At 40.8% G+C, this 25,213-nt stretch overlaps 3 protein-coding genes across 7 annotated transcripts; all 3 read left to right on the top strand.

The window, feature by feature from the left end:
- The first annotated feature begins 1,065 nt into the window (after positions 1-1,065).
- On the top strand, positions 1,066-5,214 carry LOC145607658 (short-chain dehydrogenase TIC 32, chloroplastic-like). Of its 5 annotated transcripts, none has more exons than XM_081663252.1 (10): positions 1,066-1,325; positions 2,856-2,936; positions 3,015-3,068; positions 3,202-3,433; positions 3,517-3,596; positions 3,707-3,860; positions 4,049-4,127; positions 4,239-4,323; positions 4,419-4,465; positions 4,608-5,214. In XM_081663252.1, the coding sequence occupies exons 4-10, from the start codon at positions 3,267-3,269 to the stop codon at positions 4,764-4,766; spliced, it is 771 nt and encodes a 256-aa protein (XP_081519378.1). In that variant the 5' UTR covers positions 1,066-1,325; positions 2,856-2,936; positions 3,015-3,068; positions 3,202-3,266; the 3' UTR covers positions 4,767-5,214. The 5 variants fall into 5 exon arrangements, with proteins under 5 accessions (XP_081519378.1, XP_081519377.1, XP_081519375.1 ...); XM_081663251.1 differs by having other exon boundaries at positions 2,851-2,936; XM_081663249.1 differs by having other exon boundaries at positions 2,856-3,068.
- Positions 5,215-5,857: 643 nt separating this feature from the next.
- LOC145606826 (short-chain dehydrogenase TIC 32, chloroplastic-like) lies at positions 5,858-8,401 on the top strand. The gene is made up of 8 exons (XM_081662665.1): positions 5,858-5,999; positions 6,302-6,533; positions 6,612-6,691; positions 7,286-7,439; positions 7,636-7,714; positions 7,815-7,899; positions 8,044-8,099; positions 8,175-8,401. The coding sequence occupies exons 1-8, from the start codon at positions 5,894-5,896 to the stop codon at positions 8,331-8,333; spliced, it is 951 nt and encodes a 316-aa protein (XP_081518791.1). The 5' UTR covers positions 5,858-5,893; the 3' UTR covers positions 8,334-8,401.
- A 2,460-nt stretch (positions 8,402-10,861) lies between these two features.
- On the top strand, positions 10,862-25,157 carry LOC145606774 (short-chain dehydrogenase TIC 32, chloroplastic-like). The gene is made up of 8 exons (XM_081662603.1): positions 10,862-10,976; positions 11,585-11,816; positions 23,771-23,850; positions 24,101-24,254; positions 24,353-24,431; positions 24,544-24,625; positions 24,757-24,812; positions 24,890-25,157. Exons 1-8 carry the CDS (start codon positions 10,871-10,873, stop codon positions 25,046-25,048), a joined length of 948 nt encoding a protein of 315 aa, XP_081518729.1. The 5' UTR covers positions 10,862-10,870; the 3' UTR covers positions 25,049-25,157.
- Positions 25,158-25,213: the final 56 nt, after the last annotated feature.

Genomic DNA, 25,213 nt, shown 5'->3' with positions numbered 1-25,213 from the left:
TCAACGCCTGAAAGTGGGAGTCAATGCCGGAAAAGAGGGCCCAGGTTTCATTATACAAAAAAAAAATCATCTTGGTGTTTTTTTTTAACAAAGAATGTTTTAAAAGATTTTTTCTTGCAAAATGAGCCATTTAAAAGATTTTTTTTGATAAAATTTTCTATTATGTAAAGCAAATAAGCAACAATATTGAAACTCAGATCAATTATAAATATTTATACCACCTCAACACTTTTTCATATTATTTGCTACGATTAGATATTGTATACTCACACTTTATGTCAAATCGTTGCAAATATTATGAAACGATACGAAGATGGTAGTTCTTTTCATGTATTGGGTGTAAAATAATGCAAGTTAATATAATGTATTGTTCCGCAAAATAGTACTCATACTCTCTTTGTTTTTTATACTACTCCGTATTTTTCTTTTTTAGATTTTTTATACTAATTACAATTTGAATAAATTTTCATAATTATTCAGAGTAAATAATGTTATATCGGTGAAATTGCAATTTTATATTAACATTTATAGTATGATATACCCCATAATGTATATGAATTTCATACCACTGGCTATGCTTGGTTCAACTTATCTAATATAAACAAACGACCCGAGCAAATGACAGCCACAGCAAGGCACACATAACCTCTAACATGAATCATTTATTGACAAGAAACACAAATAAAGCCGATAAAACAATTTAGCCTAATTATGTTACTACGGACGTCAGGTATGAGTGGTATATTGGTATCAAATAAATACACTGTAAAAAAAACAAGCGAATATAATAGTTCTTTCCATGTATTGGATATAAAATAATGCAAGTTAATGTATTGTTCTACAAATTAGTACTCGTACTCTTTTTTTTTTTTTTTTTTTTTTGTACTCGCGTATTTTTCTTGTGTAGATTTTTTACACTAATTATAATTTGATTAATTTTCAAAATTATTCACAATTATTCTGAGTAAATAAGTTATATTAGTGAAATTGCAATTTATATTAACATTTATGGTATGCAATACCTCAAAAATTATATGAATTTCACAGTTCATTTTATCTAAGCAAATGACCCGAAAAAATGACACCCACGGGCCACGACCCTAGTTTTTATTTTCTTCTCGGCAAGGCGCCACGGCACACGACATACTTCGTAACAAGAAGCATTTATTGTCTCGTCAAAAAAAAAAAAAAAAACCGATTGTTTGAGTTAGTATTATCTGGTTATATTATTGAGTTCTTAGCTCAGATTGAAGGCAGAAAATGTAGTTACTTGGGGAAAAAGGGCATTTGGGTTGTTTGGTGCCGATCTCACTGCCATGTTACAGGTTTGATTTCTTCAAATCATACGCATTAATTTATGCAATATTTCCACATTTTAGGGAATTGGTTATCTGATTTATGTTTAAATTTTGTTAATTGTATAATTAATTGCTTGATGAGTTCAATTTGATGCCAAATTTTGCTATAAACCCTAAATTGTACAGTTCAATAGAGTAATAATATGTTGCCAAGAACGCAAAATCAAAACCCCAATTTGCTTTTAGAGTGAAATTCATGTGGTGGGAAAGTTTGAGAATGATGGGTATTATGAAGAGGCTAGAAGTGTCTTTGTTACGATTTTTAAAGGCTGTGATTGTCCGATTTTGGAAACCATCATATGGATTGCATGTAATTTTTTTTTTATTAAAAGTTCATTTCTCCGGATTCTATGATGGAGTATTTTGGTTTTTTTTAGTTGTATAACTTTTAATATCAATCAACTTTTTTTATTTATTTTTATTCTTTTTTTATGATTATTGTCAAATTATTCACGACCCCCCAATCCCACGGGGATAAGTTTACAAAGGATCTATTTAGTAGACATTCGTAGTTGTTTCCTCCAGGGCCGTCCCGTTTGATTTTGGGGCCCTGTTCAAATCTTAAAAATTGGGCCCTCAATTATGTCACTTGACTTGTGCTAATTTTAAAAATTTAGGCCCTAAATATTACAATGAGATAAAATGCATATATGATATTTTATTTTAAGTTAAAATTGTACATAAGTAACGTAACCCACAATTTGTGAATTAATATACTTCCTCCGTATCAAAATAAACGCAACGATTTGACATAAAGTAGAGAGAAAAAATGTCAAATCGTTGCGTTTATTTTGATACGGAGGAAGTATAATGAAAGGGATGTAGTTAATCCGTGGGAGGAAAAATTAGAGGATGAATTTTGATTTGTTGTATCATGTATCAAAGGGAAAAAAATATACAAGTATAACAAAAGTAGATATACATACAATAATGAGAAATGGTTAAACAAATACTTAGTAATAATAAAATAAGGAACATCAAAAAACAAAAAAAAAAAAAAAAAAAAAAAAAATGTTTCCCACAAGATTTGATCACGCGTGGGGTATCATGAAACTCTTGCAATGCCATATAACCACTGCAGCAGAACTAACTTGTTGCTATGATTATGAACCTTATTAGTATATATTTGTTTGCTGTTTTGGGGCCCTATTAATTTGGGGGCCCTGTGCTGTTGGGCTGTTTGCACAGCCCAATAACCGGGCCTGGTTTCCTCAAATCGAAAATTCCGACTTGACCTACCTTTGTAGTCTAATTTTGCTCAAATTTTAACACGTGAATTTTTCAGCAAAAGGTGAATATATACAAAGTAATAAATTATACGGAGTAATCATATTAGTATAGAATTATTTAGCAAATGGCCTTAGAATCAATTTAGATCAAATGAATAATTAGACATTGATCCAATATAAAAGCTTCTCACATATTAATTGTACTTCATTTCCTTTTTTATAAATAAAAAATAAATAAAGACTAATGACAATGATCGTTACAGTACAGTTGGAAGTTGGCACATAGAAAACAAGTTATTGATGAACTAATTTGGCTCAATACAAGCAACAATAAGCTGAAACAAGCAGAGTAAGTCTATCTGATAAATAATTAAAATGTGGTTTTTTGGAAGAAAAAATTCATCTGGATTTTCCGGATCTTCAACAGCAGAACAAGTTACACATGGAATCAATGGTACCGGCCTCACTGCCATTGTCACAGGTCTATTTTTCAATTCATGTTTTGGTAGAAAAATTATTAATTAACTCATTTGCTTTTTTTTTTTTGAAGGGTTTAACTCATTTGCTTGATACGAACTAATCGATTTAACTTTGTCTTGTACGCGTGTATGTAGGAGCATCAAGTGGCCTGGGTGCTGAAACAACGCGTGTTCTTGCTTTACGTGGTGTTCATGTTATCATGGCAATTAGGAATATTGCTAATGGAAGAGAAATCAGGGCTAAAATACTCGATGATGTTCCAAGTGCTAAAATTGATATAATGGAGTTAGATTTGAGCTCAATGGCATCTGTTAGAAAATTCGCATCAGATTACAAGTCCTCTAATTATCCCCTAAATATCATAATGTAAGAACTTTGCTGTGATGCATACACTACCTATGTTTTGTTAAAAGAAACTCCTATTTTATTGATTTTTCGGTTATTCTTAGCAACAATGCAGCAGTGTGTGCACCCCCTTTTACTCTCTCCCAAGACAACATAGAACTGCAGTTCGCGACAAATTACTTGGGTGAGTAATCTTTGAGCTATCAGTCGTATGTATTCAGGGCGTTACTTAGATACTCTAAGCAATTAGTTTATAACAGATTCTTATATTATAATTATAATAACCTTCTGCAGGTCATTTCCTTCTAACACATCTTTTGTTGGACACAATGAAAAACACTGCACTAGAAAGTGGTAAAGAGGGGAGGATTGTTAATGTTTCATCCGAAGCTCATCGATTCACAATTCGTGGAGGAATTTCTTTTGATAGGCTAAACAATTCATCAGGGTATAGTGATACATTAATTTCTTATTACATACTCTTTCACTTGCTAAAAGTAATTGTTTTCGACTTTTCGTGTTATCATCAGACATTATCAAGGATGTCTAGTTGCAAGTTTGCAACATCTCACACTGATGGAATTGAACCTTCATCGACCGCTCATTTGTAAAAGCTTAATTGTTGTTAGTATGTAGGTATTTCGGCCTTTTGGCATATTCCCAATCAAAACTCGCCAACAATTTACATGCTAATGAGCTAGCAAGACGTTTCAAGGTAGTCTTTTCCTTGACAAAAACTATACATTATTCATACATTGGCCCCTTTTAGGCAATTTTCTAATGTATTCGTAGTTATTTTAACTGTATTTTGTAATTTGATAAACAGAATGACGGGGTTCAGATAACTGCTAATTCTCTTCATCCGGGAGGAATATATACAAATATTTTCCGCTATACAAGCTTTTTAGACAGTAAGTTTTTCTTTCCTATATATGCAAAGTAGCTTAACTCGATCTTGTACATTCACTTATGATGGTTTTAAAAATACATTGATTAAATTGAACAGGCAGTTTTCGTATGCTTAACAAGTTTATCTTCAAAGATGTACATCAAGTAAGTTAGTTACCTTATTAGCTTAAACTACAAACTAAGATCAGGTCATGATCACCACACTAAGCTTACACATTAATAATACAAGCTCGATATATGGTTTTAGCTCATATCTATCTTCTAATGATGATCTAAACTATTATAGGGAGCAGCAACAACATGTTATGTGGCTTTGCACCCAGAAGTGGAAGGCATAAGTGGTGAATATTTCAGCGACTGTAATGTAGCCAAGCCTTCAAAGCTATCTCAAGATATCACTTTGGCGCAGAAGTTGTGGGACTTCACCATGGATTTGATCAAATAGTGTATTATGGTCTTATGGAACTTTTTTTTTTTTTTTTTTAGAGGCACACCAGGGTGGGGTGAGAATCGATTCTAAGATCTCCGAAAATCGAGAGGGAAGCTCAGCCTCACTCTCACACCCAACTTAATTAAACTGTGGCTCGATGTATATGGTTTTTTATTCCAGAGGCTGTCCCAATGATAATGACAATGAAAGATTCATACAATTGGAAGTTGGCACTTGGCAGTTGGCACCAAGGAAACAAGATATGGTGGCCTGGTCTAGTTGGGCTAACTTATCGTTGAATTAATTATAGTTAAATAAACATTAAAGACAGTAGGTATGGTGGGATTTTTCTATGTGGCTCGGGTTACTTGAGTTACTCAATGAGGGGTTACTCGAGTTGTCGGGATTACTCAAGTTACCCGGTCAAGGGTTACTCGAATTGCCGGGGTTATTACTCTAGTTCTCGGGTTACTCCTAAAAGTATTAGATACGGCGCATATTGTCAATATTAAATGTTAATTGCCTTTTTTGAACTCTTAAAAGTAGTGTGTGGACATGTAATCATTTATACAGTTTTAGCACACGATAATTTATAGCTCTTAGATTTATTTAAGTTTCCTTATAATAAATCTAATATGATTATATAATAAATAAGAGTAACAAATTAGGAGTAAAATTCCCGTAGATATTATTAGTGTGACCTCACAATCACCAATCATCCTATTATGCTTAGGATCATATAATCATACCTAAGTGCTTTATATTTGTTTACATATTTTCCCTCTTCTATATTTCCAATAACTAAAGTTGTAACATAAAATCAAATTAAAAGAACTTACTAGACATGTAATAGATATGGCGCGTACATCACGCACATTAGCCGCCCTAGTAATTTAATTAAAAGGTGGGAGCATCCTAATAATTGATGTACCCTTATTATTTGCATGCCATAAATATGACAATTAAAATGCAACGATGGTAGGGACTAGGGAGTGATAATTACGACAGCAATACAAGCAGCATGCAACTCAACAATACAAAATGCAGCATAAATTAATAGTATGTACATGGAATTCCTTGTATAAATTTCAAGAGTAGTATCCTCAGCATTAATTTCTACTTGGTAAGATAAAAAAATCAAAATGTGGTTATTTGGAAGAAAAAAATCATCTGGATTTTCTGGATCTTCGACAGCAGAAGAAGTTACACATGGAATTGATGGTACCGGCCTCACTGCCATTGTCACAGGTCCTTTTCGCTCTTGTTAATAATCTTAATTTTATACCAATCACGTGCTGTAGTAGTTTACCCTCTCCGTTCCTTTTTGTTTTTCCTATTTAACTGCTCGAGTATATATATATATGTTTTTCGTGGTCAAAATTATACTCATCATTTTAATTTTGCTTTACCTATATATTTGGTTACTACTGTGCTCTAAGTAAGATACGATCTAGAGCTTCTAATTATATCAAGTTATGGCTTGCTTTTGTTCAAATAATAATGCAATAAAACTCCATTATATATCGATTGAACCACGATCTGATATGTAGGAGCATCGAGTGGCCTTGGTGCTGAAATATCACGAGTTCTTGCTTTACGCGGTGTTCATGTTATCATGGTGGATAAGAACATGGCTGCAGGAACAAAGGTTAGGACTAAAATACTCGAAGAAACTCCGAGTGCTAAGGTTGAGATTATGGAGTTGGATTTGAGCTCAATGTCATCTATTAGAAAGTTTGCATCTGAGTTCAAGTCCCTTAATTATCCCTTGAACATTCTAATGTAAGAAGGATTTCCATTTTTTTTTTTTTTTCTTAGTTGATACAATTTAGTAACGGTATATTAACCACATATATATAGAAACAATGCAGGAGTGTTGGGCTGCCCTTTTACTCTCTCCCAAGACAACATAGAGTTGCAATTCGCGGTAAATTACTTGGGTAAGCAATCTAGCTAAATAGACGAATAAACGAAACAGATATTAAGCTTTTCTTGTATGAATATTCTAATGTAGTCTTATTGACTTTTGACCACCACAATTTTTAAAATGAATGGCTGAGATTAATTGTTTTTTGATTTATTTTTAATTATTAATTTTAATTAAAATTCATTTTTTAATTCTTTTATATATATTTTTTATTTCCATAATTTCGAAAATATTAAAACATAATTTTTTGAAGATAAAAATATATTTAGAATAATTGAAAATTATTTTTTTTACTAAAATTACTAATTAAAAATAAATCAAAAAATAGATAATCTCATTCGTCCATTTTAAAAAATTGTAGTAATCAAAAGTCATTAAACTATATTAGAATCATTGGGGTTTTAACCATTCGACACTAATAGAATAATGAATCGAAAAAATTGCAATCTAGACTAATTACACCTCAACTTGGATGATTTTATATACAACCTCCGTTAACATTTACTTGCAACTTTGGAATATTTTATGTCTCTCAAATAATACCCCAAAGTTGTGAGTAAATTGTTAACGGAGATAGTATGTCTTTTGCCTTATTATCTATCTGCAGGTCATTTTCTGTTGACACATTTGTTGTTGGACACCATGAAAAACACGGTACCAGAAAGTGGTATAGAGGGGAGGATTGTTAATGTTTCATCGATATTTCATCTATTCACTTATTGTAAAGGAATCCTCTTTGAAGAGCTCAATGACCCATCAAGGTAACACATTACTTTCTTCCAAATTAATTAATGTGTATACATGATCATAAATTTCTTATCGCAAATTTGCAAAAAATCACATAGACCGGTTACCATAGAATTTAATCTTATGTACATACAGATTATTTATATAGTTAAGAGTTGTATCGATCTTTGATTGCTCTCATCATATCCATTAATTGTACTATCTATGCAGATACTCTAGATTTGCTGCATATGGTCAATCAAAACTTGCTAAAATCTTGCATGTCAAAGAGCTAACAAAACAACTTAAGGTAACGCGTTCAATGTTATTTTGTGACAAATAATCCATCATGTACACTGAAAATTCTTATGTACAACTGCGATTATTCTGACGAAAATCATGTTGTTCAGGATAACGGGATTGATATAACAGCTAACGCAGTTCATCCTGGATATGTTTATACAAATATAGTCAAAAGTAACAGATTATTTGATGGTATATACGTACTTCACCGTACCTTTTATTGCTAATTCAGTTATTCTTGTATACCTAATATCTTGCCATAGCCTAGTCTAATATGCTTTACAAATTTTTTTGGACGGAGTAATGGTTTAATTGTGCAATGCTTTGATTCAACAGCTCTTAATACGCTTTCGAGTCCTATTAAATATCTTTTCACCAAAGATATACCACAAGTAAGTGTCTCACATGGTCAGACTTGCAATGTTATTCCTTTGTCTCGTTTTATGATGATAACTCGTTCGTTGCAGGGAGCAGCGACGACATGTTATGTGGCCTTGCATCCACAAGTAAAAGGCATAAGTGGTGAATATTTCAATAACTGTGATTTAGCCAAGCCTTCTAAGCTAGCTCGGGATAACACCTTGGCTAGGAAATTGTGGGAGTTCAGCATGGAATTGGTCAAATAATGTGTCAAACATATATAATTATTAATATGTTGATTATTGATGTTATAAAAATAACTGTAATGCTTTAATATTATGTAATGCAACATTATAATACAATCATAAAAAAATTATTGTTCTTTTCATGTATTGGGTATTAAATAATGAAAATTTATGTATTGTTTTGCAACTCTTTGTTTTCTTTACTCGGTATTTTTCTTATTTAGATTCTTGACTTGACCCTTGCAATTTGAACTAATTTTCAAAATTATTCGCACCTATATGAGTATTAATGAAGTTATGTAACAAGTGCAAAGTTGCAACATCTCACACTGATGGAATTGAACCTTCATTGACCGCTCATTTGTATAAGGGCCTGTTCATATTTACTTAATTTCAGTTCAGTTCAGTTCAGTTCAGCTCCAATCAGTTCAGTTCAGTTCAGTTCACATAAAATATTCATTTCAGCTCAGTTCAGTTCAGTTCAGCTCCAATCAGTTCAGTTCAATTCAGTTCAGCTCCAATCAGTTCAGTTCAGTTCAGTTCAGCTCAGTGCAGTAAATATGAACAGGCCCTAAACTTAATACGTAGTAGTTGTTACTAGTAGGTATTTCGGCTTTAAAATATTATATCTCTTTCCTCTCATGGTCCCAACCAAAATCACTATTACTTTTTTTTATTATATCTTTCCTCTGATTATTCATTACTTTTCAATAAATTATTTATCTCACTATCTTTCTTTTACAATTTTTTAATACTCCAACTACCCCAATTACCTCTTATTTTATTTAAGTCAATTAAATTGTCTAAAATTATGTGTAGGTCAATTTGTAATACTTAAAAAAACACGGAGGGAGTACAATGTTTTACTAATTTCTCTTACTTAGTGGACCCAACATAAATCATATTTTATTAATTTTATATTTTTACTCCTCCAATTTTTTCCATCACCTCTATTTTATATAATTTTTTATTCTTCCACCTACCCTTCTATCTCCATTTTCTCCAATTTTTTCTAAAACTCCGCGCATGGAGGAATGGTACCAGTATTTAAAAAAAGAGGAGTAGTTAGCAAATAACTTTCTCCATAAGGACATACGTAAGCATGATTTTGGCGGGTTTTCGGCTCGCGCAGTGATCACCTAATATCCTAATGGTTATAGTCACATTTACATTTCGTAGGACTAGAGTTACTGGTAGAGGACTAGAGGTGATCACTGGGCGGGAATGCGGGATAGAAAATGCCCTAATAATCCGACTATTGAATTCTTCATTAATTAATTGGCACGGTAAATCAGTGATTGAAGATAGAAAATGTGGTTGTTTTGTGGGAAATGGGGCACTTGGCTTGTTTGGTGCCGATCTCACTTCCATCGTTACAGGTTTGTTTACTTCTTTTTATATGCATTAATTTATGCCAAATTTCTACTTTTTAGGTAATTGGGTATCTGATTTATGTTTAAATTTTGTTAATTGTTACTTGTATAATTGCTTGATGAGTTCAATTTGATGCCAATATAACTCCAATCCCTAAATTTTATAGTTCAATAGAGCAATATTCATGTGTTTCTTATAGTTGAGTACCTTTATTTGATATTGGTTGTTTTTGTGATGTTTTGTGCAATTGTGCATATGTTTATTTGTGATCAATATGTTGCCAAGAAAGCTAAATCAAAACCCCAATTTGCTTTTAGACTGAAATTCATGTGGTGGGGAAAGTTTGAGAACGGGTACCTACTAGCTAGTATAAATGAAGATGCTAGAAGTGTATTGTTACAATTTTAGGGAAATTGATTTTGGCACACCATTTATTGATTTTGGCACACCCCCATGTGAGAAGAGCATAGAAAACTGTGTTTTCACATAAGGGTGTGCCAAAATCATTTCCCCAATTTTAGAGGCTGTGATTGTCCGATCTTGGAAACTGTCATGTGGATTGTTATTAGATTTGTATCAATGAAAAAGATCAACTTTATGCAAGTCAATAAATTAATGGTTACAGGTGTGTCATGGTCCTCATGGAGATCGCAAGTGTTAACTTGTTTTGGAGATGGAGGAACAATTTATTGTTGACGTTGCTGTATGTCAATCAAAGCTAGCATTTGGCTAGTCTTGGGATTAGGTTGCTCGAAGCAAGAAATTATATACATGCCATTCAATGCTAAAGCCTATGCAAATTGAAAGTTGGCACCAAGGAAACAAAATATATATGGTGGTGTAATAGGGTTAACTTATCGTTGAATTAATTATAGTTTAATATACATTGTAGGCAATACAAGCCACTGCTCAATCATGGAGGGTGGTCTATTTATTATTCCTGATGTCCCATTTTAGTTGTCAAAGATTTTATTGTGAGTTATCCCTCCCAAAATAGTAGTTATAATTTCAATATCTTGTAACAAACTACCAAACATTTAATGTATATATAAACTAGATTTTTTTTGGTAAAAAAAATAAATGTAAAAGGTGGGAGCATCACAGTAATTGATGTACTCTTAATTTCAAGAGCATCCTCAGCATTTCTACTTGCTAAGACACAAAAGAAGTAATCAATAATCAAAATGTGGATTTTTGGAAGAAAAAATTCATCTGGATTTTCTGGGTCTTCTACAGCAGAAGATGTTACACATGGAATTGATGGTACCGGCCTCACTGCCATTGTCACAGGTCCATTTTACTCTTGTTAAACGAGGAAGCCCCAGTTTCTCACCATGAGAAACGAATTCGTTTCTCATGGGGGCATTTTTGTGAATAAATCAACAACTTTTTCAACTTTATTCAACTGTGGAGCCCACAATATTGAAAAAGTTGTTGATTTATTCACGAAAATGCCATCATGAGAAACAAATTTTGTTTCTCACCATAAGAAACAGGGAATTTCCCTTGTTAAACTACTTGTAGTAATTTATCATTTTCGTTCTTTTGTGTTTTTCCTATTTGCCATTTTACACCCTTGATTGCTCGGGTATGTTTTATCTTATACGAAGTATATAAATCGATGAACACTCCTAGTCAAACTGGACTTGATAATTTATTTTGCTTTATTTGCTATTTGGTTACTACATACCTTAACATACGGTGCTTGATTATGGAAATGATCCTTTCATGTTGTTTTTCAATAGCTTTTAATTGTATGACAGTTAAGATGGCAAAATAATGCAATAAAAATCTTGTAGTATTGATTTGTTAAACAAAGGATGTTTCACATTTATGAAAGCCTTGTTGTACTCAGCACAACTTTTAACTCCATTTATCAATTGATCCACAACCTGCAGGAGCATCGAGTGGCCTTGGTGCTGAAACATCACGAGTTCTTGCTTTACGTGGTATTCATGTTATCATGGTAGATAAGAATATGGCTGCTGGAACAAAGGTTAGGACTAAAATACTTGAAGAAACTCCGAGTGCTAAGGTCGATATTGTGGAGTTGGATTTGAGCTCAATGGCATCTATTAGAAAATTTGCATCAGATTTTAAGTCCCTTAATCAACCCTTAAACATTCTCATGTAAGAAAACCATCCAATCATCCATCTTTTTCTTGAGTCTTACTGTAGATTCTTAATTACATAGTGTTTCGGGTAAAAACAATGGGACCTTGCCGAAGGTCCAGTGAGGTGGTGAAGACTGGGCTCGATCCAAGTGATGATGGACCGAGGGTTTCCTGCACAGCAAGCACACGTAAACTAGCCTCGGGGGTGTTGCCGAGGAAGGCCCCTCCGATGCTAAAGTTAGTACAATGTGTCAAGAGAGAAAGCTATGCAAGAGAATTAATTGCTTGAGGCTTTGTTGTGTTGTTTTCAAATGTAATATTGAAGGCTTTTATACCTTGGCATATATGGGAGAAGTGGGCTCGGGCCCAATTGACATGCTTTGTGGACTGATCTTGACTTCAGCACTATTTGGAGAGTTGAACCTTGACCTTGGGCTTCTAATTGGATCATTTAATGACTTGGCCCAATTGGACTAAATTGGACCCAAACAACTTGCCCCCCAGACCCGATTTGGAAGAATGACGGGTCGGGTTTAATTAACCAGAAAAAAGGAGGGAAGTAAATGATTTAATTAATCCAAAAAGATTTAAATTTAAACCGCCATTAGTGAGATAACGGCTGTTGGGGGGATAATTTGTGGAAGCTGGACGGATAATGGGTAGTTAATCACTAATTACGGGGAAACGTGTTTAACGGTTACTTAATGAGGAACTTAAGAGCAAATTTAAGCGTGAACCCCCCAAAATTCCCACTTCCGGAAATAAAACCAAAAGGGACGCACTCTTTCCTCATTTCTTCACCAACACGAGCTTGAACCCCGCAAAAGAATCCCCGAATCCGCATCAAAACTTCGCCGAATCCCCGAGAAATAATCTTAGGAACCGAAATTCGTCATTCCGAACTTGTAGATCGGCGAATTCCGCTTCAGATAAAGGTAATTTCCTCTAATTTTTGTTTAATTTTCTTCGAATTTGAACTCCTTCCCCCTTTCCTTTCGATTTTTCTTCGAAAAACCAACAATGGTGAGAGGAGTCAGAGGTAGGGCCCGTGCTCCAAGAAGAGCAAGGCCGATTCCCGATCCTAGGAACAGGACGGGGACCTGGAATGGACAGAGAGCAGAATCTGGTCCTGCTGAAGGGATTAGGGCAACTCCCATTTCTTCGGCTCCTCCTCAGGGGGCGGAGGGGCCGAGCATTTCTGGGCGAGATGATGAAGTTCCCGCCGTCCTTTGGGATATCCTTCCTGGGTTTTCAGAGTGGGAGGATGCTGAAGTGGCTTCGGCCATGATAAAGAACCGCCCCTACTCATGGTGGGTAGAGAATGCCGAACAGTATCGGTTTGCCGAGCAGATTGAGTTGCATTACAGCATCCTTGAAGCTGATGGGTATTGGTGCCGAATGCCCGTGGCATCCGATAGAATCCACCGTCCACCCCCGGGGTATGTGGGGGTATATACAAGACAACTTCAGTATGGGCTGAGGTTCCCTTTGGACGTATTCGTCCGAGATTTGCTGATCCATTATAACATTTCTCTATGTCAGCTAACTCCCATCAGTATCCGAAGGGTGATGACATACTTGTGGGTCTGCAAGTTCTTCAGGTATGTGCCGAACCTGCACTGCTTCAGAAAGCTCCATCGGCTAGTGCCGAATATTCAAAGTGGGCATGGACATCACGGCTCTGGGTGGTACCGGATTGAGTCTCGGCCCCAGTATCTGACCATGTGGCCGAACGACTCTTCAGACAAAGACTGGAGGGGTCAATGGATCTGGGTTAGGGCGCCCACAGATCCGGACCACCCTTGCGTTTTCAGCGCCCCCAGGTATCTTGCCGAGCCTGATCCCGAGATGGGGAGCTTAGGTCCCCCCGAAGGTGACGGTTCGGATCCGAATCTTAATCAGCAGAACATCTTTGGCAAGCGGCCGAACCCGGGGGGCAGCGGTCGGATGCAGCATATCCCGGAGACTTGGCTGCCCGATACGCATTATGTCTTCCAAGAGAACATGTTAGCAGCTGTCGGCCTCAGCCGAAAGTTTAGGGATGGTAAGATTCTTCGGCTGGGGCCGAGGCCTTTTAATTATGTCTTTCCCTCTGTTTTTTACTTCGTACTTCTCTGCTATGCCGACCTAGCCGAACTAATCCCTTCCCTCTTCTTCTTTCAGAGCGGGACGAGACCAACGTCGGCATTAACTACGATCGTCTCGGCGTCAACCGAGAACGTGTCGTAACTGCTCGGGCTCCTCCTATCACTGAATCGAAGCATAGGGAAGTCCATCTAGACTCTACCCATTTCCAAATTGAGGTCGTTGCTCTATATCAGAAGCAGAAGCCTTGGTGGAAGAAGAGGGATCCCTTGTTTCAGCTGTTAGACGAAGAAGCTGAAGCTGCCCGTACAGCCGAAGAGGTCGCACGGGCTATTGAAGCTTGCGAAGGAGGAGTGGGGTCTTCCAGGGCTGCTGAGGAAGAAGCTGCAGCTAGGGCAGCTGAAGAAGACGAGGCTTTGCTGAAGACTTCGGTATGTTCTTTAGACTTAGTTTTTCAGCTTTGCTTGCTGTTGCCTTCTTTGCTGCTACTCATACTCTTCGTCCCCCCTGTCTTTTGCAGTCCGAGGAGAGTAATAGACAGAGAGAGGGTAAAGCCCCTGCTCGTCCCGAAGACCAGGTACAAGAAGAGTCTGAAGACTCAGACATGGATGAGCAGCCGCTTCGAAAAAGGCGACGAAGAATGGCCATCATCGGCCCACATGACTTTCAAATGGGGCCGAGGCCAGGCGGCATCAACATAAGGGAGCCCGAGGAGGGCGGCGAATTGCCGAGGGTTCCCCCACCACCACCGCAATCTCCGCCGAAGACCCCTCCCCCACTTCCTGAAATGGAGGTGGACCAGAAGACTCCTGATCCAAAGGGAGGGGTCCCAGCTGAGGGAACAATGGATGGTGTCGAAGGGCACAATGCTGAAAGCGCTGAGAAGCCCGCTGCTGAGGGCTTCTCAGCTGAGATTGCCATAGAGGTTGAGGCCCTCGTCCTCAAACCTGAAGCAGAGGTCATCACAATCGACTCTGCTGAGAAGGAAGAAGAGACAGCTGAAGGAGGGGGCGCTGAACCCCGAAGGGTTCAGGAGGTTCCTGAGTCTTCCTTCCCCTCATTCCAGACGCTGAATTCTGGAGATATGGGGTTCTCGGCCCCCCGAATTCCAATTCCAGAGCATATTTGGGATACCATTTGGGGCCAGAACCGAGAAGGTGCAGAAGCCTACTTCGGCAATTTTGCTGGGATGTCCGAAGTAGACAGGGCAAGGGCCTGGTCGCTGAAGGCCACTGCTGGGATGGGTGAATCCAGCAGATCTGTTCCAGACCCTGCAAGGACGAATCAGCTGCTGATGATGCAGGTAAATCCTTACACGTGCCTCTGATTTTCCTACCTAGCTCTTCAGTTTCAAGTTTTTTTTTTTTTTTTTTTTTTTTACTGAGTTGTGCCTTTGCTTTCCAGTTTGTGCACAATCAGACTCTTACTGTAGAGCTGATAGATTCCCTACAAGATAGGGTTGACGAGGCTGAGCACGCCCACAAGGTAGCTCTTGAAGAGCTGAAGCTTGCTAAGCTGAAGCAGGCAGCAGCCGAGGAAAGGCAGAGGGAGGGAGAGGAATATGAAAGGAAAGCTGCTGAAGCCCTCCAGACCTTCTGCACTGCGATGGAGGAGGAGGTTTTCCCCCCGCTGATAGAGGGGGAGAACTTCCTCCGGGACCACATGGGAGTGGACGTCACCAAGTTCAAGGCTGCCATTGAAAGCCGAATCAGGGACGGAGTTACTGCACAGGCTGAGGTGCAGCAAAGACTAGAAGCTTCAGAAGCCAGTAGGATGGCTGCTGAAGAACAGCTCCAAGCCCAGAACGTCCAACTCTCAGAGGTTGCTGCTGCTGCCGAAGCTGAGAGGGCGAAGCTTAAAGAGGCTGAGGATCAGCTGAGGGTCAGAGATGAAGAGCTGACTCAACTGAGGGCTGAAGCTTCAGAGGTTCAGCAAGAGCTGAACAAGCAGAAAAGTGCTTCCTCCAAGCTCGCTGAAGAGCTGAATCAGTCCAAGAAAAGCTTGGAGGAGGTACAGAAGAAGCTGGCAGATGCTGAGGCCCTGCTCAAGACCCGTATTTATACTCAAGAAGAGTATGAAATGGGATTCACGAACGGGCTCAGGGTGTGCCGAAGACTCTGTCTCCATGCTGAGCCAAATCTGGACTGGTCCAAGTGTGCTGAGTGGATCCAGAATTCAGAAGATCCCCACATGAAGTTCCCAACTCCGGCCGAAGCTGAGATTCTTGCAGCTGAGGAAGCTGAGGAAGAAGCAGAGAGGGAACTCGAAGAGAGGGAGGCTCAGCAGGGTGCGCGGCCTGCTTCATCTGCTGCTGGGGCTGAAGCCAGCATTGCCGATCAGTCTGATTCTCAGGCTGAAGCATAGGAAATCGGGCAGTCGTCTTCAGAATCTTGCGGTTCATCGTGCGCTCAAATTTAGACTTGCCGCTCCTGAATTATTTTTTTGCCTTGTATCCTTTTGCTTCAGCTTGCCTTGATGTACAAACTGCTTTATTGCTTTTGCGTGTACCTCGGCAGCTGTTATTTTCCGTTTGTGGACGGCTGCCGATATTTTATCTGAACATCTGAATTTGTAGCTCATTTTCTGAGCATTGTTCTCATTAATCTGATGCTTTTTCTTCAACTGCTCTGTCTTATTTTGAATGCTTCACTCTTTCTGAATTTGAGAAATTGTAGCAAAATTTGCTAAGTACAAAGCTTTCAGCTGAAGACTTTGCTGAAGATGAATTTGCATTGGCAGTGCTCCTTGCCCCCCCAGTAATCTGAAGATCCAAGTCTTTGGATTGCTGGGTTGGATTTGAGATCTCAGCCGAAGCTGAACAAAAACGGATATCTAAGACACAGGGCCAACCGAAGGCAATGTCTCAGACAATGGCCCTCTGGGATACAAGGCTCAGTTAAGGCAGTATCCCAGATTTGTCCATAGAGTCTTTGAGGAACAAGTCTTACTGAAGTTGATCCTCAGCTGAAAGACCAAATTTCCTTAATAAGACAAATTTATCAGCAGTCTGGAACCCAATTACCCGAAGGTGAACGTTCCAAGCTGGACTGAAATAAAAAACTTTAATGGTTGATGTTATGCTTGATTTTCTGTCTATCTATAAAAATGGATATCTGAAACACAAGGCCAACTGAAGGCAATGTCTCAGATAATGGCTTTCTGGGATACGGGGCTCAATTAAGGCAATATCCCAGATTTGTCCATGGACTCAATGTCTTTGGAGAACAAGTCTTACTGAAGTTGAACTTCAGCTGAAAGACCAGGGTTCTTTAAAAAGACGAGCTTGTCAGCAATCTGAAACCCAGTTAGCCGAAGGCGAAGGTCTCAGACAAGGCTGAATAAAAGCCCTTAAAGAGTAGATAGCCAAATGAAAACTTGAAAGCATAAAATGTTGAAAATTATTGTTGAAATGGTGGCTCTGAGGCCTTTCATTAATAATTCAAAATGTACTTACAAAGATTTTTTTTGCCCCGAAGGGTTTACACATGGTATTTCTTAAGTACATCGGCGTTCCAATGATTTTTCAGCTCAGTTCCGTCCAACTGCCGAAGTCGGTATGTCCCTGGCTGAAGCTCATCATAAATTTCGTAAGGTCCCTCCCATGCAGCTGAGAGTTTCCCATGAATTCGGCTTTTTTGAACTGCAGCAGCATTCCGAAGAACAAGGTCTCCAATTCTGAGAGGCCTTGCGTGGACCCTTCGGTTGTAAAATTTGCTGATTCTCTGCTTATAAGCAGCCATTCTGTCTCGGGCTGAGTCCCTCACTTCGTCGAGGAAATCAAGGGATTCCTTCATAAGTTGTTCGTTCTCAGCCGAGAAATGGTGCACTCTTAAACTTTCAGAGCCGATTTCCACTGGCAGAACGGCTTCGGCGCCATACACCAGCTCAAAAGGTGAACAGCCCGTTGCCTCTTTTTCAGTTGTCCGAAGTGACCAGAGGGTTCCTGGAAGCTCCTCTATCCACTTGGACTTTTGATCTTCAACCCTTTTCTTCAAAGCGTTGAGGATTTGCTTATTTGCAGCTTCGGCTTGGCCATTACTTTGTGGATGACACACTGCCGAATATGCCAATTTGATGCCGAATTGATCTGTGTACCGCCTCAGCGGTAGATTGTCAAATTGCCTTCCATGATCGAAGACAAAAACCCTCGGAATACCAAAACGAGTAATAATATTTTGCCAGATAAATTTCCTGACAGTTTGCTCTGTGATATTCGAGGCTGCCTCAGCCTCAATCCATTTGCTGAAGTAGTCGATGCCGACTATTAACCATCTTTTCTGATAGGGTGCATCTGGAAATGGTCCCAAAATATCCAACCCCCATTGGGCAAATGGAAGCGGATTAAGGATCGGCTGAAGGTCTCTAGCTGGCTGATGGATGACTGGTGCAAATTTTTGACACTTCTCGCATTTTCTGACCAGCTCCTTAGCGTCTGAGATCATGGTGGGCCAGTAATATCCGGCCCTTAATGCCTTATGGGCTAAGGCCCTTCCCCCGATGTGGTTCCCACAGATGCCGAGGTGAATTTCCCGAAGAATGTAATCTGCATCTGTTGGTCCCACGCATTTCAGCAACGGGGCTGAGAAGGATTTTTTCAGGAGCTCTCCTCTGAAGACGATGAACCTTGAGCTAGTTCTCTTCAGCTTGGAGGCCAAAATTCTGTCTTCAAGAATCTCTCCCCGAAGCTTGAAAGCTAGGATGGGGTCCATCCAGCTGGGTTCTGGGTCGGCGCAGCACACTTCGGGTGCTTCGTCGACACTTCTTTCTCGGCGCACCTCCACATATACGGATCTGTTCAGCTCGGTGAGAGTTGAACTGGCAAGTTTGGAGAGTGCATCGGCTTGAGCGTTCTGACCCCTTGGGATCAGCTGCACTTCAAAGGTTCTCAGCTTTGCCATAACTGATTTGATTTTGGCAAGGTAATTTATCATGGAGGGCTCTTTGGCCTCATAACTGCCACCAATCTGATATGCAACTAGCTGAGAGTCTGTTTTCAGACAGACATGCTCGGCTTCCAAAGAGATGCACCATTCTAGGCCTGCAATTGCCGCCTCGTATTCAGCTTCGTTGTTCGAAGCCTTGAAAGAAAATTTTAGTGCATACTCGAAGGATTTGCCCTCTGGAGAGGTTATCACTACCCCTGCCCCCGAACCATTTACGGTGGAGGATCCATCCGTAAACACGGTCCAGATTTTCTTTTCATCATCCAACGTCTCCTGGTACGAGCATTCGGCCAGGAAGTCCGCTAGAGCCTGAGCCTTGATGGCTGCTCTCGGCTGGTAGCTGATGCTGAATTCAGTGAGCTCGAAGGCCCACTTGGCCAGCCTACCAGATCTTTCTACTTTGCCGAGAATTTTTTCCAGCGGCTGATCAGTGAAAACCACTATCTGATGACAATCAAAATAGGGCCTCAACTTCCGAGCGGCTACCACTACTGCAAAAGCGATTTTTTCGAGTAGAGGGTAACGGGTCTCGGCATCTGTCAGAGTATGACTGATGAAATAGATCGGTTGCTGAATTTTATTTTCTTCCCTCAGCAGCACTGCACTGATGGTAGCTGGGCTAACAGCCACGTACAGGTATAAAGTTTCTCCCTCCACTGGACTAGCCAGAGTTGGGAGCTGAGCCAGATGCTCCCGAAGCTGCTTGAAGGCCTCTTTTTGCTCTTCTTCCCAAATGAGCTCCTTTGTTTTTGGAAGTTTCAGGGCTTTGAAGAAGGGTAACCCCTTATCCGAAGCTCTTGAAATGAACCTCGAGAGGGCTGCCATTCTTCCGGTGAGCCGCTGAACGTCCCTTTTTGTTTTCGGCTCAGGAAGATCTAGGGCTGCTTTGACTTTGGAGGGGTTGGCATCAATCCCCCTCTTGCTGACCATGAATCCAAGGAACTTCCCTGACTTCACCCCGAAGACACACTTCTTCGGATTCAGCTTCATTTGATGTTTCCTTAAGGTGGCGAAGGTTTCAGCTAGGTCCTTAACATGGTCTTCAGATTTTTTGCTTTTGACGATTGAATCGTCCACATAGACTTCCATGTTTCGGCCTTTCTGATCGGCAAAAACCTGATCCACCAGCCTTTGATACGTTGCCCCCGCATTTTTCAATCCGAAGGGCATCATTTTGTAATTGTACACCCCGGCGTTCGTGACGAATGCCGTCTTTGCTCGGTCGTCGGGGTGCATAAAGATCTGATAATACCCCGAGAACGCGTCCATGAAACTAAGCAAGGCGTGGCCACTTGTCGAGTCGACTAGCTGATCGATTCTCGGCAAGGGATAAAAGTCCTTCGGACAAGCCTTATTTAGGTCCGTGAAGTCAACGCACATTCTCCAGGTACCATTAGCCTTCTGAACCATCACCACATTTGCCAGCCATTCTGGGTACTGACAAGGTTCGATGAAACCTGCATCCAGTAACTTTTTGACTTCGGCTGCGATGTCTCGGTTCTTATTTGCGGAGTAGTTCCGCTTCTTTTGCTTAACTGGCCGACACGTTGGGTCGACGTTAAGCTTATGGGAGATGAGGTCTGGACTTATCCCGGGCATGTCAGCTGCCGAGAAAGCAAACACATCTCTGTTGTCCCGGAGGAGCTGAATAAGTTCACAACGGGTGTTCGGATCAAGGTCCATCCCGATTGCTACACATTTGTCAGCGTCTCCTTCGGACAACTCGACCGTTTCGGTCTGCTGGTCTAGCTCCATTGAAGCGGGGCCAGACTCTTCGTTATCTGGCCTGCTGTCTATGTCAGCAGGTGTCCCAGACTTTTTCTTCGGCTGGCTCTCTGAGTCTTTCGGCTCAGATGGAGAGCTTGCCTTTTCTTTTTCTGACCCTTTTTCTTTGGGTACAGAACCTTGTGCCGAAGCACTTAGGCCTTTCGGCTTCTTCGTGCTCGGCTCTTTTTCTTTTTCTTTCTCCTCCTCATCCTCATCATCGCTTTCTGGGCGACTAGTGGATGGCTTGAGGTAGTTGCACCTTCGGGCTTCCTTTTGGCTGCCCTGGATCCTTTCGGGGAAGCCGGCGTCTGAAACGTAAATCATCAGCTGATGATAGGTTGAGACAACCCCTTGGATCTCGTGAATTATGGGTCTCCCCAAGATCACGTTGTATACTGAAGGAGCATCGATGACCAGAAATTCGGTCATGACATTCCTAGCTGCTTCGTCGCAGCCGATAGTGACAGGAAGTAGGACCTTCCCATCAGGATAAGTTGAAGCCCCATTGAATCCGGATACCGGGTAGGGTACCGGCGTGAGGTGCTTGGGCTTCAGCTTGATTTGATTGTAGGCCTTCCGGAACAAAATATTTGCCCCGCTACCACCGTCAACTAAGACTTTGCTGACGTCGTGGTTGGCCACCGTGGCGATTATCACCAACGGGTCCTCGTGAGGGTACGTCACCCCCCGACAGTCAGCGGCTGTGAATGTCATGTTCGGCACCGGTGACTGGGGTGGCTGTATATCAGCATGATTCACCTGATGGGTCAGAGCCCTGAGGTGACGTTTGTGCTCCCTCCGAGAGCATATTCCTCCCGAGATAACATGGATTGGAGGGAATTTTCCTTCCGCAGCTCTGCTGTTCTTTCGGGGGAAGTCAATTTCTTGCCGAGAGTCTTTCTCAAGCTTCTCGGCCTCTTTTTTCTCGCGGTGATCCGCGATATATTTTTTCAAGTACCCTTTCCGGACCATATCCTCGATTTGGTCCTTCAGCTGGATACATTCTTCAGTGTTGTGTCCCGGTGATTCATGGAACTCACACCACTGATTTTTATTTTTGCGCTGATACCACTCTGGGAGCGGTCTCGGCTTTCTGTAACTCTGCTCCTCCTTCGTCACGCTGTAAATCTTAGCGCGCGGAAGAGAGAGCGGAGTGTAAGATTCGTATCTGCCCTGGAAAGGAGCAGATTTTTCCTTCTTCGACTCGTTGGCCGAAGATTGTTCCGAGGCTTTCGCCTTTCCCTTTGCCTTTTGGCCTTGGCCTTCAGACGAGGGTCCTTGTTTTTGTTTCCCTCCCCCAGATTGGGGTTGGGCTTTTGCTTTGTTCCACTCTTCGGCTCGGATGAACTTATCCGAGGCATTCAGAGCTTCCTCCAAGGTCTGCGGGGTATGCATGACCATGAAGTCTAGGAACTTCCCGGGCTGAAGGCCATTCTGCATTGCAAAAACGGCTAACCCCTGGTCCAGCTGAGAGACGCTGGATGACTCGTTGCTGAAACGGGTCAGGTAGTCCCGGAGGCTTTCGGTCTCCCCCTGTTGCAGACCCATGAGTTCTGCAGTAGTCTTCTCTCGGCGGTTTGCCGTGGAAAACTTGCTCCTAAATTTGGAGGACAGATCGTCCCACCCTGTTATGGAGCCTTGTTTTACTCCCTTGGAGATCCACGCTTGCGCGACCCCTTTGAGAGTGGTTGGAAAATATTTGCACCAAGTCGCTTCGGACCTGGGGCAAAGATGCATGTGAGCCTCATACGAGGCAATGTGGTCCTTCGGATCCGAAGTCCCATCATATGTGATGTGCGACGGTATTTTAACCGTGGGCACGTGCTCTTCCAGTATCCATTGCTCGAATGGGGAACTGGTGGGTAGCATAACGGCCTTGCCCTTGTTCCTGGCCGAAGGGACCGCGCTCCGCCCTCTCAGAGAGGTAGGAGTGGTTTTCGTCCCTGGCTGGGAAGTTTGGGCCTCGGCTGCAGGGAACGAGAGGCGACTGTGCACACTCGGTTCCTTGCAACCGAGTCGGTCGAGGACGCTTCGGTGAACAGTCTCAGGTTGTTCTCGGCGAGCAGAATCTGGCCGAGAAGCTGAGCTGCTGCTCTTATGCGTTTCTGGTCAAGAGGTTGAGGATCGCGAGAAAAATTGAGGGTTCTTTTTCCTCTCTCTTTCAGTTCTCCAAGTATCCTCTTCCCACTTTTCCAGTTCCCGGAAGGAATGAGGTTTTCCACCATCATGGTCTAGCTTCCTCCGCTGATGCCGGGTATGCGGAGGAGTTCGATCGCGAGGTGGAGGCATATTTTGTGCCCTCATGGCCTCCATGAGCACTGCCAGCGCTTTCGCCACTTCCTCCGAGCTGGGCCCCGTCAAAGGGGTCCTCGGCTGAGTGTGGGAATGAGAGCGGACAGTCAATGGTTGGCTTTGGGGCACATGATGAGTCCTATGACCGGACTGATCTCTACTAGACCGAGAGGGACTCGGCCTATGATGAGAGTTGTGAATTACGGGAGAAAGGGAATCTTCCCCGAATGACCTTCTTCCCGAACTGGTACCCTTGGGAGAGTTCCGGTCCGGTGAGGGTGATGGTGTAGGAGTTTTAGGCTTTTCGCCTGCTCCTTGACGAAGACTTTTGCTCTTGCGGTTCTTAGCCATTGCTACTAAGATGATTGCAAGATGATTCTGACTAGAGATTTGGCTTAAAGATTTTTGAAAGTCTTCCCCACAGACGGCGCCAAATTGTTTCGGGTAAAAACAATGGGACCTTGCCGAAGGTCCAGTGAGGTGGTGAAGACTGGGCTCGATCCAAGTGATGATGGACCGAGGGTTTCCTGCACAGCAAGCACACGTAAACTAGCCTCGGGGGTGTTGCCGAGGAAGGCCCCTCCGATGCTAAAGTTAGTACAATGTGTCAAGAGAGAAAGCTATGCAAGAGAATTAATTGCTTGAGGCTTTGTTGTGTTGTTTTCAAATGTAATATTGAAGGCTTTTATACCTTGGCATATATGGGAGAAGTGGGCTCGGGCCCAATTGACATGCTTTGTGGACTGATCTTGACTTCAGCACTATTTGGAGAGTTGAACCTTGACCTTGGGCTTCTAATTGGATCATTTAATGACTTGGCCCAATTGGACTAAATTGGACCCAAACACATAGTAACAGTATATTTGCCCCTTTTGTTTCTTAGAAACAATGCAGGAGTGTTTGGCTGCCCTTTTACTCTCTCCCAAGACAATATAGAAGTGCAATTCGCGGTAAACTTCTTGGGTGAGCAATCTAGCTAAATAGAAAGAAGGAAGCAGAGATCAAGTATTTCTTGTATGGGATTTTTTTTGTTTTTTGCGTTTTTGCCAGTTTGACTCTAATAGAGAACGGTGCATCCATCGCTTCTATCCTCTTTCATCTCTGTATAGTCTTACACTAAGAATAGAAGAAATTGCGATCTGCATTTTGTAAGCTAATTACACCTCAACTTCCATGATTTATTCATGCTTTTTTGCATTATTATTATCTGCAGGTCATTTTCTGCTGACACATCTGCTGTTGGACACAATGAAAAACACTGTACTCGAAAGTGGTAAAGAGGGGAGGATTGTTAATATTTCATCGGAAGGCCATCGGTTCACATATCGTGAAGGAATCCTTTTTGATGAACTTAACAATCCATTAAGGTAAAGCATTGTACTTTCTTCCAGGCGACTATAAGTACATAGTTAAGAGTTTTATCTTCTGCATTGATTGCACTCATCCACTAATCACTACTATGCAGGTACTCCAGATTTGCTGCATATGGTCAATCAAAACTTGCTATAATCTTGCATGCCAAAGAGCTAGGAAAACAACTTAAGGTCGATATAACAGTTAATTCAGTTTAGATGTTAGCCCCTCTGATCCTGTACTGCTCTGCAGCTTTCATAATACAACTTCAATTATCCTGATGAAAATCCTTCTGTTGATCAGGATGATGGGGTCGATATAACAGTTAATTCAGTTCATCCTGGATATCTTTATACAAATATGTTAAATAACAGATTAATAGCTGGTATACTTCACTTTTTATTGCAAATTGTTGTATATCTAATATCTTGCCTTAGCCTACTCTTATATATGTGCTTTACAATTTTTGGGACGGAGTTATGGTTTAATAGTGCATTGCTTGCTTGTTTGTGACAGTTCTTAACACACTTTTGAGACCTATTAAACATTTTTTCATTAAAGATATTTCACAAGTGTCTTGAAACACACATGATCAAACTTGCAATGTTTGTTCTTTCGTTTCTTCTTATTATAAGCTTGTTCGTTGCAGGGAGCAGCAACGACATGTTACGTGGCTTTGCATCCACAAGTAAAAGGCATAAGTGGTGAATATTTCAATAACTGTGGTTTAGCCAAGCCTTCTAAGCAAGCTCAGGATATCACGTTGGCTAGGAAATTGTGGGAGTTCAGCATGGAACTGGTCAAATAATGTGGTGAACATAATTTTTAATGTGTTGGTTTTTGATGTTATAAATTAGTGTAATGCAAATATGCAATGCAACATTGAAAACTCAATCATAAGTATTATAGTTCTTTTAATTTCATGTATTGGGTACAAAATAATCCAAGTAAATGTCTTGTTCTGCAATATGTA

The sequence above is a fragment of the Chenopodium album genome, chromosome 23 (assembly GCF_948465745.1).
Source record: "Chenopodium album chromosome 23, dcCheAlbu1.1, whole genome shotgun sequence".
Classification (NCBI taxonomy): Eukaryota; Viridiplantae; Streptophyta; class Magnoliopsida; order Caryophyllales; family Amaranthaceae; genus Chenopodium; species Chenopodium album.
Note: the sequence above shows the minus strand (reverse complement) of the source record. Positions and strands in the feature narration are given on the sequence as shown.